The sequence below is a fragment of the Agelaius tricolor genome, unplaced genomic scaffold (genome assembly GCF_023055355.1).
Source record: "Agelaius tricolor isolate 1412-34295 unplaced genomic scaffold, bAgeTri1.0.p SCAF_78, whole genome shotgun sequence".
Lineage (NCBI taxonomy): Eukaryota > Metazoa > Chordata > Aves > Passeriformes > Icteridae > Agelaius > Agelaius tricolor.
The window spans coordinates 114,742-131,482 of NW_027269338.1; the positions used below are offsets into that span (position 1 = coordinate 114,742).

Consider the following 16,741-nt stretch of genomic DNA (forward strand, 5'->3'; position numbering starts at 1 on the left):
AAATGAATGATGTCAGTGATGGAAACATACACCAGCAATCCGAATCCCTGCATGACCGAAGATGCCAGTTCACTAACAAATCTGAATTTGTATCTCAAAGAAACATTTACAGTCATACAAATCCATTGCACTAAATCTACGTTCATAATATCGTCATTAAAAAAAAAGTAACAACATAGTATCTAGTGAGTGCATTCAGCTTGGCAATTTTGATTTCAGCCATCTAATTCACACACAGATCAGAAATCTTCTCAATCTGCTATAAAACACAAGGAAAAAAGCGAAGCTCTAGAGAGCATGACAAAAGTGTTAACTCTCACTGAAAAGTGTCATTAAATAAACTTTAGCTTCATCAGAAAAGTTGGAATAGGGTCGGGGTAGGGAGGAAGGATCAAAATTGGAGGGAAAAAAACCAAACAAAGAAGTATAATTTAATCTCAGAATGGTTTACCTTGGAACGGACCTTAAAACTCATCCAGTCCCATTAACCTGCCATGGGAGGGACAAATCCCACTGTCCCAGGCTGCCCCCAGCCCCATCCAGGCTGGCCTGGGGCACTGCCAGGGATCCAGGGGCAGCCAGAGCTGCTCTGGGCACCCTGTGCCAGGCCTGCCCACCCTCACAGGGAACAATTCCTAATTCCCAAATATCCCATCCAGCCTGGCCATGGGCACAGATCCAGGGACAGCCACAGCTGCTCTGGGCACCCTGTGCCAGGCCTGCCCATCCTCACAGGGAACAATTCCTAATTCCCAATGTCCCATCCAGCCTGGCCTTGGGCACTGCCAGGGATCCAGGGGCAGCCACAGCTGCTCTGGGCACCCTGTGCCAGGGCCTCACACCCTCCCAGGGAACAATTCCTGCCCAATGTCCCATCCATTCCTGACCTCTGGCACTGGGAGGCCATTGCCCTTGTGCTGTCCCTCCAGGCCCGGGCCCCAAGCTGCTCTCTGGCTCACCTGGAGCCCTGCAAGGGGCTCTGCTCTCCTTCTCCTCTCCTCTCATCACCTCCCATCTCCTTCCATCTACTCCCCTCTCCCCGCTCCTTCCTTATTCCTCCTCTCCTCTCCTCTCCTCTCCTCTCCTCTCCTCTCCTCTCCTCTCCTCTCCTCTCCCCTCCCCTCCCCTCCCCTCCCCTCCCCTCTCCCCTCCCCTCCCCTCTCCCCTCCCCTCCCCTCCCCTCCTCCCCTCCCCTCCCTTCCCCTCCCCGCTCCCCTCTCCTTCCCCTCCCCTCTCCCCGCTCCTTCTCCTCCCTTAGGGCCCAGTCTCACGGCGCTCCCTGGCGGCCCCCGCGCCTTCTCCTCCCTCAGAGCCCGGTCTCACGGCGCCCCCTGGCGGCCCCCGCGCCTTCTCCTCCCTCAGAGCCCGGTCTCACGGCGCCCCCTGGCGGGCCCCGGCGTGTGCAGTGCGCATGCGCGGTGAGCGGGGCCGTTGCCATAGCAGCGGGAGCCAACAGGGAGGCGCCGCCATGAGCCCGCCCGAGGTGGAGCCGCTCGTGTGCCGCAAATACGAGATTAAAAGGCGCCTGGGCAAGGGGGTGAGTGCCTGGCGGGGGCTGGCCTGGGGGAGCCGGTGTGGCCTGAGAGAGCCGGGGTGGCCGGGGAGAGCTGGGGTGGTCGCGGGAGCTCGGAGGGCCCGTGAGAGCTCAGGGGGCCCGTGTGGAATTCAGGGCACCGTGAGGGCTCCAGGCGGCCCGAGGGAGCTGAGGGGATGTTTGGGAGTTCAGGCGCCCGTGGGAGCTCTGTCTGTCGCTCAGGGCTCTGTGGAAGCTCCAGGTGACCCAGGGGAACTACGGGGGACTGTAAAAAGTAAATAGTGAAATAGATCTGAGTCTCAAAGTACATTCTCTCTATGCCTGCCAAATCCTTCTACGTTTACTTGTAACCTCATCACTTCAGATCATGCTGCATCAAGTCATATCTTCTCCATAAAATGTATTTTTAAACTTAAGCCAATGGCAATTTCTAAGATACGTCTCCTCAGACAGTCTCTAAACCCTCCCGAGTTATCTGCTTTACTATTCTGGCAGGTCTTTGCTATCATTTACTTGAATTGATACGAGTATTTAAGTATTTCCCTCATTATGTTCACAGAGTCAAGGAGTCACTGAGGTGGAAAAGCCCTCTGAGCCTGTGGAGTCCAGCTGCTCCCCCAGCGGTGCCAAGGCCACCACTGACCCCTGTCCCCCAGTGCCATTAAATTTGTTAAATTCCCCAGGGATGAGGACCCCCCCTCTGCCCTGAGGCAGTCTGTGCCAGGGCTGCACAGCCCTTTGCAGAAAAGTTTTTTTCAGTATCCAACCTAAACCTCCCCTGGCACGACTCGAGGCTGTTCTGCAGTTGCCAGCAGGATAGTTCTGTACCCCTTACCTGAGGTACTTTGTACAACTGTTTGTACTGCCTGGTGGGGGGGAAGGACCACACATGTTACTGAGAAGCCTTCTGGATGTCCTTACATGAGTTTTTAATCACTAGGATCATACATTGCTGCTCTTTTGCTTTGTACAAGTATTTAAACAGTAAATGGGCATTTCTGAGCAGGATGTGATCCCTTTGTGTAAAGGTAAAGCAGCTCTACACCTAGGCTGTATGGCCTAAAATGAAAAAAATACACATACACATCTATGGCCTAAAATGAAAAAAAAGGGATCTGTACCACAAGTGAGACTGAGTAATCATCATTTGCAAGGATCACAGTCATTTAGAATAGGGAAAACTCAAGTAGAAGTTCCTGTTCCCTTAACAGACAACACAGGTTTTAATTGAAAAAAAAGGTTTAGTGTTGGACCTGACAGTGGTGAGTTAGTGGTTGGACCCTGTGGTTTTGGAGGGCTTTTCCAACCTCAGCAATTCTGGGATGCTGTCACTTCAGACTTGGTAAAAAGTCTCTCTCTGTCCTTCTTACCACCCCCCTTTCAGTTCTGAAAGAGCACAGTAAATTGTCCCTGCACTGAGCACCCCAGGTGTCCCAGCCTGGCTGCAGAGCAGAGCATCTCCATGGCCCTTCTCTGCAGCTGCTCAAACTCCTCTGTGTCCTTCTTGTACTGAGCAGCTCCAGGCTGGATGCAGTGCTCCAGCTGGGAATCTCACCAAAGTCAAATGTGGGGAATGATCTCTCTCGACCTGCCAGCCACACCATGGCTGGAATGAGCCAGGTGCCATTGGCCTCTTGCCACCTGGACACACCTGGGCTCATGTTCAGCCCCTGTCACCAGCACCACCAGGTCCTTTCCAGCTTCCTAGCCACTCTGGGAAGTGGAAAACACACACTCCTTCTGCGCAGCTCCCAAGCTTGGCATGTTTTATGGGGTTGTGACCCAAGACCCAGATCCTGGCCCTATTGACCTATGCACCACTGGCCTGGGCCTATCCATCCCATCCCGTCCCGTCCCATTCTCCCATCCCATTATCCCATCCCATTCTCCCATCCCATTCTCCCATCCCATCCCATTATCCCATCCATCCCATCCCATTCTCCCATCCCATTCTCCCATCACATTCTCCCATCCCATTATCCCATCCCATCCCATTATCCCATCCATCCCATCCCATTCTCCCATCCCATTCTCCCATCCCATCCCATTATCCCATCCCATTATCCCATCCCATCCCATTATCCCATCCCATCCCATTGTCCCATCCCATGTGCAGCTTCTTGGGGCAGCTGGTGCCAGGGCCTCACCACCCTCACAGGGAAGGATTTTTTCCCAAATCCCATCTAAACCCTGCCCTCTGGCTGTGGGAAGCCCTTCCAAGTTGTGTTGTCCCTCCAGGCCCTTGTCCATCGTTCCTCCTGAGCTCTCTTGGAGCCCTTTCAGTCGCTGGAAGGAGCTCTAAAGTCTCCCTGCAGCCTTCTCTTCTCCAGGCTGCACAACCCCAACCTGTTGGGAAGGATGAAAGTTTGACAAGGAAGCCTCACTGATATGGATGCTTTGCAGAAAGATTTTTAAATGTTGAGTCTGATGAAGGAATAGAGATGGAAGCAATTTTTGAATAGAAGAAAAGAATTGCTGAGCCATCTTATTAGCTAACCAAGGAGGCAGAGGGTGTGTTAGTTAGAAGGGGTTTTATGCCTTAGAGCAAAGGATAAACCAACCTCAAACAAGAAGATGTTTTTACCAAGCAGAAAGAGAGCACAGGCAAACAAATCAGCAAATGTTGCAAGTAGAAAAAAGGTCTCAGAATTTTCCACTGCAAGAAAACTGAAAAACAGCTTCTAGCTTAAACTGTAATGTACCAACTTCTAGTGATTGGAGAATAGTAACATGAATATGGTAATCATGGTAGTTATGATAGGCTATAGATAATAGTTAAGGTATAGATTGGTTCTACTGTATTAAGATGCTCAGCAAAGAAAAGCATAGAATGCATTGTAACCAAGAGAAAAGTATAGAATGCAATGTAACCTAAACCAAAGGGTCTCCAGGCCTGCCTGCAGCTGGAGCTGACATCTGTAGGCACAGCTCTGTCACCCACGACCCTGGACTGCTGTAACCTCTTGGATGGAATAAACTGCATTTTGGATACAATAAACTGCATTTGGATACAATAAACTGCATTTCGGAGAGCTGCCTGGAGTCCCATTTCCCTCATTTCGGCTCTTACACCAACCCTCTCAGTGTCTCCTGAGTCTGTCTCCTTGGCCTGATCTCTGTCCTCCACGTGGCTCCCGCCAGCCCTGCTCCAGTCCATCCCTGAGCCCGTCCTGGTGCCGCTGCAGGCCCGGGCTGGGTGCAGGTGCCAGCCCTGGGCTCACCTGTGCTGCTTCTCCGCAGGCCTACGGCATCGTCTGGAGAGCCACCGACCGCCAGACAGGAGAAACAGTTGCTGTTAAAAAGATTTTTGATGCTTTCAGGAACAGAACAGATGCTCAGGTGAGAAATTACTGTCCTGGTGTGTTCTGAGACGTGGTGGGATTCCATAGGTATTTTCAGGACTTTTGTCTCTGGAAGATGATAATTATGCACATAACAATACAGTCTGCAGCTGTATTGGGATAAAACAAGTAATAAATATCAAGCTTTGTGTATCATGGCATGTATAAAAGAGGAGTAGATTTAACCCTGTCATTGAACTGCATCTCTGTTCTGCTGTTCTCTTGAGGTGATGATAAACTGTTTTTTCTTTATTTCTAGAGAACATTTCGAGAGATTATGTTCCTGCAGGTAATGTCCATGTTCCCCCTCCTCTCTGATTTTTTTGTTATCTATGATGTCTAAGTATTTTCTTCCCACTGTTTTCCAAAATGCAGCAGTCATTGATTAGTGTTGATAAGTCTTTAATTTCTTTTCTACACCGTCTTGGCAAAGAGCCTTTCAGGGTGAACCCACCTGAATAAAACACTGTCCATTTGGGCTTGTTTTTACTCTTTCCCCATTTTTAGCAATGTGTCTGCTGCACAGCACATCGGCACCTTCTGTCACTTATTGCTGCTTTGTGGATAGAAACTATTATCTCTGACATTTTAGCTGCTGTGATTGGAGGATGGCTGGGATGGGAGAGGGATTTACACTCCAAAATTGTTTTTCTTCATTATGCTGTAAGCAATTTAATCACTTAAAATAACCTAACCAAAAGAAAAAGGGAAGTTCTGCAGGGAATAACTTAAGACTACTCTTGTTTTGATATAATTGATTTTATCAGTGGCATTCCAGTTATCTGTCCACTCCTCCTTAGCCTTACCATGTGGAAAGATCAATATTTTGGAATAATTTTGTTATAAATTGTGATTTTCTAAGGATGCAAGTGAGGCAGGGCTCATAGAAGAGGTATTTCCTAAGACTGCCAAATTTAAGTAGGAAAGATATTTTTGTTTTAACTTTTTAGTCATTCTTGAAGCCTGAAATAGAAGCTGAAAACTTTAAAGCTAAAAATATAAACAGTTCCTTAGAAATGAACTACCTTAGAAGTTTGATCATCTCTGAAGGTGCAGCACTCCTGGAATGGATGGATGGAGTAGGAGCAGGGGAAAAAAGGACATTTCTTCTGAAGGAAAGGAGTCACTTGGCAGAGGAGGGCAGGGAGAGGGAAGTTAATGTGCTGCTCAGCCCATACTTCCATAACTTCTGGTGCTCAATAGACTTTAAGAATTTTAGTTTCCCCTACTATTTTAAAGGTATCTTGAGGTTCAAGACTGAGGGCTCAGAAAGGAAAAGATGTGAAAAATACTCTGTTATTCATAACTTCATGTTTGTCTTAATTTGTTTGTCTGTGCACAATAATTGTTTTGTTCAATCTTGATGTTGATCACGAGGTCATTTGATGGACTAGGTTATTGTTTTATGTTGTGTATGTCAATTATTCTAATTGAGAAGTTGCTGTAGAGTCTGGGGTGTGAATGATTCTCTGATGCTCTGGTCATTGCTTGCAGGTTTTGTGTTTGCTGTTCAGTTGTGGTTTACGGGTGTATTTTAGGCCAATTTTAGAATGTCATTTTGGTAGGTATATTAGTAGCATTATTATTCTTTAAGCAAAGATTAATAGAACTGGCCCTGACAAGGTTTTTTTTCAAGGTAATGTGGTTTTTTAGTACAGACTGAAGTTTTGTCATGACTTTCTGTTATCAGTTCCAGGGCAAGGCAGTGTGAGACAGTGGAATTTTCCTTCTGAAATAGCACTCAAGTAACACTGTCCAGATTTAGCTGCAACTCTAGAACAATACCCCCTTTTGGGTAAAAACCTTCTTTAGATCATTTGGATGGGTATTGTGGCTATGCTCAGAATGAAAACAAAGTGTGTGATGGGCTGGCTGTGTCTCACTGCCTTGTGAGAGATTTCACTTTGGGAGCTTTCCTGGATGTTACACATTATAAAATGTCACAGTCTTATGAAGTGTTTACAGTGTCCCTGGCTGCACAGAAGTGGGAGATAAAAACTGTTAAAGCTGGGGATGAACTTAAGGATCCCATGATGTCAGTCATGGGAAATGTCAGTCTGTCAAATGTCAGTCATGGGAAATGTCAATGTCAGTCTGCAGAAATGTGAGGATGGCCTCCACCTGCAGTGTGGTACCTGTGGTACCTGTGTTCAGGTATCTCTGTCTGATCTCCAAGCAGTCAGTTCCTCAGTGCAGCCTGTGAGTGTCTGAGCCAGCCCTCAGATCGACATGTTCTGATTGGTTGGGGTTTTAACTATCAATGTTGATGACAGCTATGATCTATTTTCATGCCACAATAATTCTAATTCACAATAAAACGTATGATTTTGACAGCTGAGTCTCTTCCCTGTGCAGGAATTTGGAGAACATCCAAATATCATCAAGCTGCTCGATGTTATCCCAGCAGAGAATGACAAGGACATCTACCTCATCTTCGAGTCCATGGGTGAGACTCAGCACTGCAGCAGCCAGACAGACCCAGCCTCTCTTAGGAGTTATCTTTGTTATCACTTTGATAGTGAATGCTCATGATACTATTGATATTTACTGATGTCAATATATTACTGGTGTATTACAGAGACTGATTTACATGCTGTGATTAAGAAGGGGGATTTGCTGAAAGACATCCACAAGTGTTACATTCTCTACCAACTCCTGAAGGCAACTAAATTCATCCACTCAGGGAATGTTATTCACAGGGATCAGAAGGTACATTTCAGTCATGGTCTGTATTCTTCACTCCAGTTTTCTGATGAGCACTAAATAAAATCATAGATTGATTTGGGATGGGAAGGACCTTCAAAGCCCATCCGTTCCCACCCCCTGCCATTGACAGGGCCACCTTCCACTATCCCAGGTTGCTCCAAGCCCTGTCCAGCTTTGGACAGTGCCAGGGATGGGGCAGCCACAGCTTCCCTGGACAACCTGTGCCTGGGCCTCACTGCTCTTACAGGGCAGAATTCCTTCCCAATATCCCATCTAACCCTGCCCTGTGCCAGTTCCCAATATCCCATCTTACTCTGCCCTGTGCCAGTTCCCAATATCCCGTCTAACCCTGTCCTGTGCCAGTTCCCAATATCCCATCTTACTCTGTCCTGTGCCAGTTCCCAATATCCCATCTAACCCTGTCCTGTGCCAGTTCCCAATATCCCATCTTACTGTGCCCTGTGCCAGTTCCCAATATCCCATCTAACCCTGTCCTGTGCCAGTTCCCAATATCCCATCTAACCCTGTCCTGTGCCAGTTCCCAATATCCCATCTAACCCTGTCCTGTGCCAGTTCCCAATATCCCATCTTACTGTGCCCTGTGCCAGTTCCCAATATCCCATCTAACCCTGTCCTGTGCCAGTTCCCAATATCCCATCTAACCCTGTCCTGTGCCAGTTCCCAATATCCCATCTAACCCTGCCGTGTGCCAGTTCCCAATATCCCATCTAACCCTGCCGTGTGCCAGTTCCCAATATCCCATCTAACCCTGCCCTCTGCCAGTGGGGAGCCATTCCCCTCTGTGCTGTCCAGGCTGTTTTCAAAGTCCCTCTCGAGCTCTCTTGGCACCCCTTGAGGCACTTGAAGGGGCTCTAAGGTCTCCCCTGGAGCCTTTTCTCCCCATAGCCCCAGCTGTCCCAGCCTGTGTCCATAGGGGAAGTATGAAGAAATGTTCAAGTATGAGACCAGTAAAAGAACTTGATAATTGCTCTTGAGAGAGTACAAGGCTGATGGGTTGTGCTGTGTCCCCTGCAGCCCTCCAACGTGCTGCTGGATGCCCAGTGCCGGGTGAAGCTCTGTGACTTCGGGCTGGCGCGCTCGCTGTGCCAGCGGGGGGAGCCCCGGCCCGGCCCCGCGCTCACCGAGTACGTGGCCACGCGCTGGTACCGAGCGCCCGAGATCCTGCTGGCCTCCCGCCGGTGAGTCACCGAGGGCAGCCTGGCCCTGCACCGCTCGCACGTCTCTTTGTCTAAAAGCCTTCAGTCTTGCCGTTGTCAGTGTCCCCAGATGCCGTGTCACGTCAGCAGTCTGTTCTCTCAGTGTACAGTACAACTTCTGCAACACAAAAACCTCTTAACATGGACATGTCCTTCCTGTTGTGAAGAACGCCAATCACTTGTTTTTAAAATTTTAAAAGTTTAATAGTAATAAAATGGTTATAAAAATAGTAATATAATTAGAGTAATAATAATTTGGACAATTTGGATTAGGACAATATGAGACAATAGAGACAAAGAGTTACGGACATCCTGGTACCTCTTTCTGGGCTGCACGAGCCCGAAAAAGGACCCACGTTAACAGAGGATTAACCCTTAAAAACAATAGCCCGTTGCATATTCATACACTTCATACATAATGCATAAATTCCATTCAAACACAGAATTCTGTCTGGTCAGTGCCAGCTTCTTCCTTCTAATCTTAACAGTGCCTTTGAGGCAGGAAGAAGTTAGTTTCTTCTGATAAGAGGGCAATAAATTCTTTTTCTTTGAAAGATTTAGGTGTCCTGTGGCTGCTATTTGGTGCGAGTGCCTCATTCCTTTCTTAAAAAATCCCACTAACATCGTTTCTATTTTAACTGCAAAAATAACCTTTTAATTACAAGACTACATTTATTATTAAAATGTTAATACAGCACTACTAATCAATACACCAAAATACATATGGTAAATATCTGTGTAGAGCCATGTAATATGCACTTTTCACACTGTGTTCTTAGAGTGTCAGTGGACATACACGAGCAGCTCATCTGCTTGTCACCCTTTCTCCCTCCAGATCTAAGTCTTCTCCCTTAAACCCACAACTTTCCAACATCTGCTTGAGAATGTGAATCCTCTTTTCCAAATTGAAGCAGTGTTTTTTGATAGACTTTCATGAAATATTCCCTAATCATATTTTAAACCAGCTGCTTGCTTGTTGGGCTTAGTCCTTTAAAAATTAAATATGAAAAACTAGAAAAGTCAATAAATAGATGCAGGGTATTAGCCCATATTTTAAATGTGGGTATTTTGCAAACTGTCCTATACCCACTGTTTGGCATTTACTTTGCTTAAAAATGTAATTCTTAAGTAATTGTAACTACATTATACGTGCATTATGACCAAAGAACAATGTGCATCTTCATTCTTGGTCATATGAAAAGGGTGTAATACCTTGTTCTGGCATTACCTTTAATATATTACCTTGTTCTAGCATTTCCCTGTAATGTACTTCCTTTTATGGTTTCTTAGACTAGACTTTGAGTAGGATAAATCTCCTTTCTGTTTCATGCTTGCCAGTGTCATGATTCCCAAATGTTATTCAATTTATAGTTCAATCCTGTGAGCATTTATATTTGAGAAGTCACCAAGCACGCTTTCTAGCAAATAAATCAATTCAGGTGATGTGAATACCAGGTAGAGGAAAATATTTGCTTGATTTAATCCTACCTCTGTTCTGTTCCTGTTGGTAGTTACACTAAGGGTGTGGACATGTGGAGCATTGGCTGTATTCTTGGAGAGATGCTGCTTGGAAAGCCTCTTTTTCCTGGAACATCAACAATGAACCAGATAGAGCAGATCCTGAGGGTCATCCCTGCTCCATCCCCAGAAGGTAGGACCCTGCTGTGGGGAAAGGGATCTAGAGAAGGGGCTCAGTGGAAGAAAGCAGCCTGGCTGGGTCAGGGAAGGAGGTACCTCATTCATTCTGGCACCTTTCCAAAGGAATTAAAATCCTCATCTTGAATGTCAGTGTTAGAGAAAACTCAGAAATTCAGATATGGTGCTCTGCATCTCTTGCTGTGAGAATGGAAGTTTATGAAGTGTATGATTAATAAACAGGAATTCAAAAATCAGTTTAGAAAATTCGTAAGTAAGTATTCCATCCCCTTCCATAGATCTCCGACTGAGTTCTGTGTGGATAATTTCCTATGTTAATATCAAATATTGGCTTTCCTTCATAAACTATGCAGCTCTGCTAATCCTCATCTTGGCAGTAACAGTATGTTTTAATTCTTGCAGATATTTTGGCTCTGCAGTCAGAGTACAAGGCCTCAGTTATTAAGCACATGAGTTCCAGGTAAGCCTGAGGTGTTTGTGGGTCTCAGATCATCTAATGTAGGACCCTGGAGTCACGGAACCACAGAGCAGTTTGGGTGGGAAGGGACCTCAAGTCTCACCTCATTCCACCCCCTGACATGGACAGGGACACCTTTCACTAGACCAGGCTGCTCTGAGCCCCTTCCAACCTGGGCTTCCAGGGATGGGGCAGCCACAGCTTCTCCAGGAAACCATTCCAGTCCCTCAGTACCCTCACAAGCAATAATTCCTTCCCAATACCCCATCTAACCCTGCCCTCTGGCACTGGGAAGCCCTTCCCACTTGTGCTGTCACTCCACACCCTTGTTGAAAGTCCCTCTCCAGCTGCCTTTGAGCCTCTTACAGACTGGAAGGGGCTCTAAGTTGTCTCCTTAAATAAAAATTATTTTAAATATGAGTAAGATTTGGTGCTTAAAACGGATTTTTTTCAAGATACTTTCTTCTTCATTATGTTCACAATTGTATTTAGGATTTCAAAATCCAAAACCAGATTTTTAAATTTTATCTTCTCTGTAAATTACAGAGAAGTATGTTTCTATAATCTCACTTCTAGATTTGCAGGATCATGGGGCTGGGAAGTGATGAGCTTTAAGGTTCCTTCCTGGCCAAACCATTTTAGGATTCAGTGATTATGGCACACGTGGTGAGTGAACTTGTGCCTGGTGTCACCTTGGTGTGATCCTGGAGCTGTCATTCCTGCCTTCTCTGGAAATTAGACACTGGGAGCTTGTATCATTTTCTTCTGACTTCTAGGCAGCGAGTAGCATTTGAGGAGATTTTCCCATCCTCCACTCCACTGCCTGCCTTGGATCTGCTGAAGAAACTTCTGGTCTTTAACCCTGACAAGCGGCTGACGGCAGAGGAGGCTCTGCAGCATCCTTATGTGAGCAGGTGAGAGTGACACCAGTGTGCAGCTTCCCCTGGTGTCTTCTGAGACATTACAAACCTGCTCTTGGCACAAATTTTCTTTAAATGCATTACAGAAAAAATGGCAAAGCTAATTCTTTATTTTCTCCAACCCTGTTTACATGAGATTGTTTAACAATCCTGTTTAAATTTTAATACTCTGTTTCCAGTCAGTGAATTACATGATGTGTTCTCATTCCCTCAGATTCCATTGTCCTGCCAGGGAGCCCTCTTTGGATTTTGATGTGATCCTTCCTTTGGGTGACGATGTCCAGCTGTCTGTGGCAGAATATAGAAATAAATTATATGAGGTACTTTCATGCTGCTTTCCCAAATCCTAACCCTCCAGGTAGCCTGCCATTCCTGCACACACTTAACAAATTCTGTCATTGTCTTGTCTCTGTGTTCCCCTGGGTTTTCTGTACCTGGTGGCACAGTTACACCTGGGTGTTTGATCAGTTCCATACTGTCCTAATCTTTGAGAGACTTTTACATGTAAAATTCCCACAGGGCAAATAAAAATCTCTGAAGCATGATGTTTGAGAAAGATTCACAGAATGGTTTGGGTTGAAAGGTACTTTAAAGATCATCTAGTTCTGAAATTATACTTGTTACTTAGCCTGTAAAATAAATTGCAGATATTCATAAGTATTCTTCTTTATTTTGATGTTTTATTCTTCTGCTGTATTGCTGTGTTAAGTCCAACTATCTTTTCTGTTCTGCAGATGATCCTTGAAAAGAAGTCAAAGAGCCTTCCAAAGGAGCCAGGGCAGAGAGAAAACATTCAGCTGAGCCAGTCTGAGTGCAGCACAGCTCTGCCAGGTGTCAGCTCAGAGGCTGCACCCACCAGGAAAGGGCAGCAAGAGCCAGCACCCCCTCTGCTAAACCCTCCACATGTGCACCCCGGAGCCACAGCTGGGGCCCAGCCAGCAGGGGCCAGCCAGAGCAAGGATTTGGGGCAGAGATCACAGATGAGTGTGATGATGTACAACCCCATCACACACACCACTGTGCAGAGTGGGTACCACCCTCCTGCACCGGGGTGTGACCCACCTTGGGGTGTTGCTGTGGGGAAGGGAGCCTGAGTGCTGTAAAATAAATGAAGGGAATTTGCATGGTAAAATGAGGGGCTGGGAGTGTGGGAGGGAAATGACATGAGAACAAAGCACTGGTGAATGAGTGTTGACTACGGGACTGTCCCTGCCTCAGTCAATGTGTTCTGTGTTCTTCTGATTTTCCTACTTTCTCTCATGTTTTTCCTTCTGCAGGAAATGCAAATCCTGGTGCTGGGATCAGGAACTGTTCTGCACCACCTCAACAGTCCAGAATCTCCAACAATGAGAAACTAGGGAGACAAATCACATGGCCAAACACTCGGCTCTCTCCTACAAGTGTGCAGAACCTTTACAATGTGAGTAGCTTAACTTCCAGCCCTTACCTGTGGTAGCCTGGGTCACAGCAACCCCCCAGAGTGGCTGGAAAGCTGGAAAAGGTCACCTGTTGGTGCTGATGACAGCAGCTGAACATGAGCCCAGGTGTGCCAAGGTGGGCAAGAGGCCAGTGGCACCTGGCTTGTGGCAGCCACGGTGTGGCCAGACACCCAGGGCAGTGACCATGCCCTTGCTGGGCACTGCTGAGGGACCTCCAGCCCTGGGGGCAACTTTGGGCTCTTCACAACAAGAAAGGAGGGGCCCCACTGAAGGGCTGGAGTGTGTCCAGAGAAGGGAACAGAGCTGGGGGGAACAGAGCTGCTGGAGCTGCAGCAGCAGCTGTGGAGAGAAGGAGGCACAGGAAGGACCTTCTCACTCTCTGCAGCTCCCTGACAGGAGGGTGCAGCCAGGTGGGGTCAGGGTCTGCTCAGGAAACAGTGATGGGATGAGAGGAAACGGCCTCAAGTGGTTCCAGGACAGGTTTAGTTGGATACTGGAAAAAAACCACCTGCAAAGGGCTGTGCAGCCCTGGCACAGATTCCTCAGGGCAGTGGTGGAGTCCCCATCCCTGGGAGGGTTTAACAGATTTAATGGCACTTGGGGACAGGGGTCAGTGGTGGCCTTGGCAGTGCTGGGGGAGCAGCTGGACTCAGTGGGCCCAGAGGGCTTTTCCAACCCTAGCAATTCTCTGATTTCATGATTCTGTGGATCTAAGGAGTTGCTCTTGCTGAGCTGTGAGGATGTCAGTCCTGTCCTCTCTGCTCCTCCCTCTTCCCTGATTTTGGCCATGCTTCCTTGGGAAAGTCCTCCCCCTCACTGGCTTCTTGAATGACCTCTTGCTCCTGCTTTTTTCCTTCCTGAGCTGGCTGCTGACTGCTGGCACCTGCAGAGGTGATGGAGAAAGCTTGTGACAAAGGAAGAGTATGGAAGGACAGATTCACTGAATCACGGACTGCCTGGGTTGGAAAGGACCTAAAAACTCATCTGGTTCCATCCCTGCCATGGTCAGGAACAGCTTCCACTAGTCCTGGTTGTCAGAAAGCTTCAACCATTTCCAGTAGCACACTTGTAGCCCACCTTTCAGCCCCTCTGATTTGGAATCCCTTCCAAAATGTTTTCAGAGAAAGAGAAGCCATTAATTCCCCAGGATGAGATTGTAGAGCATGCTGCACATGCAGGTGTAGACATGATCAATGCATTTGGAAGGATCTTTAGGGAATTCTGACCAATTTTCTGTGACAAGAGCAGAAGAGAGAGATCAGCCTACACATGCCCCGAGTTTGTGTTTGTTTCCTGAGAGAATAGTACTGACCAAGGCCAAACCTGTGTCTTATTTGCACTCCAGAAAGCTGACTCCAGCTTATTAACTTTTCTTGGCTTTTCTTTCTCACACAGAATCCCAGAAATTCTCAGTGTCCCAGCAAAGATGTTCGTCCCCTTCCGAAGCCCAGTAAAAAGATGTTCCAGATCACTGCAAATGTGGGAGCTGCAGGTGATCCAAGGGCATCCATGGGCAGCTACTCCCAGGCCTATGGAACCATCAGTAAATCTGCACTGCAGAGCCTTCCAATAGCAAAGGCCCCCAAGAACCCTGAGCAGTGACTGTGGGGATGTTGCATACAGGTGAAGTGCAGCTCATCCCTCAGCCCCTGACAGGGCAAGAGCAGCAGGGGCGAGCACACCAGGAGGAAATGCTTTATTCACTGCTTAGGACAACGTCCTCCTCTCCTCTGGACAAGCTCATGGGAAAGGCAGTCCCACTCCTCTGCCTTCCATCTCAGCAGGCAAGGACACAGCATGTTTGCTCTCACACCCTGAGAACAGGGAATGCTGTCACTTCACACTCCTTGTCTGAATTACTGCAAAAACCACAGAAAACTGCATTGTTCTGATACTTGAGTGGTTTTTAGACATATTCAGGGCCCAGGGGAACCTCCTGAAGTTCAACAAGGCCTAGTGCAAGGCCAAGAAAATGCTCTGAAGGCTTGAGTCCTTCTGCTCTGGAGATAGGCTGGGAGAACTGGAAGTGTCCAGCCTGGAGGACAGAAGGCTCCAGGAACACCTCAGAGCCCCTTCCAGTGCCTAAAGGGGCTCCAGGAGAGCTGGAGAGAGACTCTGGACACGGGCCTGGAGTGACAGGACAAGGGGAATGGCTCCCACTGCCAGAGGATAGGGCTGGATGGGGTGTTGGGAAGAAATCCTTCCCTGTGAGGGTGTGAGGCCCTGGCACAGAGAGCCCAGAGCAGCTGGGGCTGCCCCTGGATCCCTGGAAGTGTCCAAGGCCAGGTTGGACAGGGCTTGGAGCAGCCTGGGACAGTGGGAGGTGTCCCTGCCATGGCAGGCAGGGGTTAGGACTGGGTGACCTTTAAAAGGTCCTTTTCAACCCATTCCAGGATTTTTCAGCAGTCTGCCTAAATGGTGGATATTTTTTTGAGCAGAACAGGTAACTGTTCTCTGAAGACCTAACTCTTCACAGATAACCTTACAGCCCTTCACTCATTTCTATGACTGTTCTAGGCTAGATGAACAAAATTTATTATGGTCTGGTTTTGTTAAAATCAAGTAGAAAAACATTTGAAATACAGGTGGGTTCTTTTATAATATTTAACAGCTTCTCTAGTATGTAATATTTTAATAATAAATCCTTTATATTGCACTGCAGAACCTTGTCTTTCAAGCAGCATTTGCTGTGTTGAGAGGGAAACTGCCTATTGGTAGGGCTGTCTTCTTCAATGAATAATTGGTAATTTTTATTGGTTTTGCTTTCAGAAAGCAATGTTTCATGAGATACTATTGCTGAGACATTGTAAGGTGTTGCCAGTCTACAGTGGGACTACAGGAAACTTGATATTCCTGCTTCAGTGATGATTTTGGATACATTTTCCTCATTAACTTGAAGCTCTTGTGTCCCTGAGGTTTTACTCTACCTGTGATGAATGATTGTTATTGCCCCCAGCTCTCTCAGCTGCTCCAGACCTGTCACCTCATGAACTCCACACTGCTTGGCCAAGGCAGGACTTCAGATGTTTATTTAAACTGAGACTCACCTGAAAAGGTCTCCTAAAGCCAAGCCCTTCTCCATCAACAGCACCTCAGGAGCTTTGAGCTCAGCCCCTAAAGCAGGTAATTCCCTTTGCACAAGGGAACAAACCAGACCCCGCAGGCTCAGGAACTGGTAAACACAAAAGCTGGAGAAGATCAGAACCACAGATTAGGCCAAAACTTTGATTACAACTATTTTTTTGTATGTAAACCTTCAAAAAGGTGCCTCTTGTGTCTGATTCATTGTGAGATACAGAAAAAGTGTAACTGCACCTGAGAAAACACTGAGCTTTAAATACTTTTTTCCAGTTAATACCTGTGTGTGTCTGTCTGTATTTATTTTTTCTGGCCCAAACTCAAGTACTGAATTTTCTGGTTTTCTTTTTTCTGAAATTTGAATGTTTTTTTCTGCTGAAAATATTCCCTGGG

General features: G+C 47.0%; 1 protein-coding gene across 1 annotated transcript; it reads left to right on the forward strand.

The window, feature by feature from the left end:
- Nucleotides 1–1,389: 1,389 nt before the first annotated feature.
- On the forward strand, nucleotides 1,390–16,625 carry MAPK15 (mitogen-activated protein kinase 15). Its single transcript, XM_071418153.1, has 13 exons — nucleotides 1,390–1,537; nucleotides 4,775–4,873; nucleotides 5,135–5,164; nucleotides 7,231–7,321; nucleotides 7,454–7,584; nucleotides 8,617–8,780; nucleotides 10,310–10,449; nucleotides 10,857–10,914; nucleotides 11,688–11,825; nucleotides 12,046–12,151; nucleotides 12,566–12,857; nucleotides 13,109–13,251; nucleotides 14,666–16,625. The coding sequence occupies exons 1-13, from the start codon at nucleotides 1,412–1,414 to the stop codon at nucleotides 14,870–14,872; spliced, it is 1,725 nt and encodes a 574-aa protein (XP_071274254.1). The 5' UTR covers nucleotides 1,390–1,411; the 3' UTR covers nucleotides 14,873–16,625.
- Nucleotides 16,626–16,741: the final 116 nt, after the last annotated feature.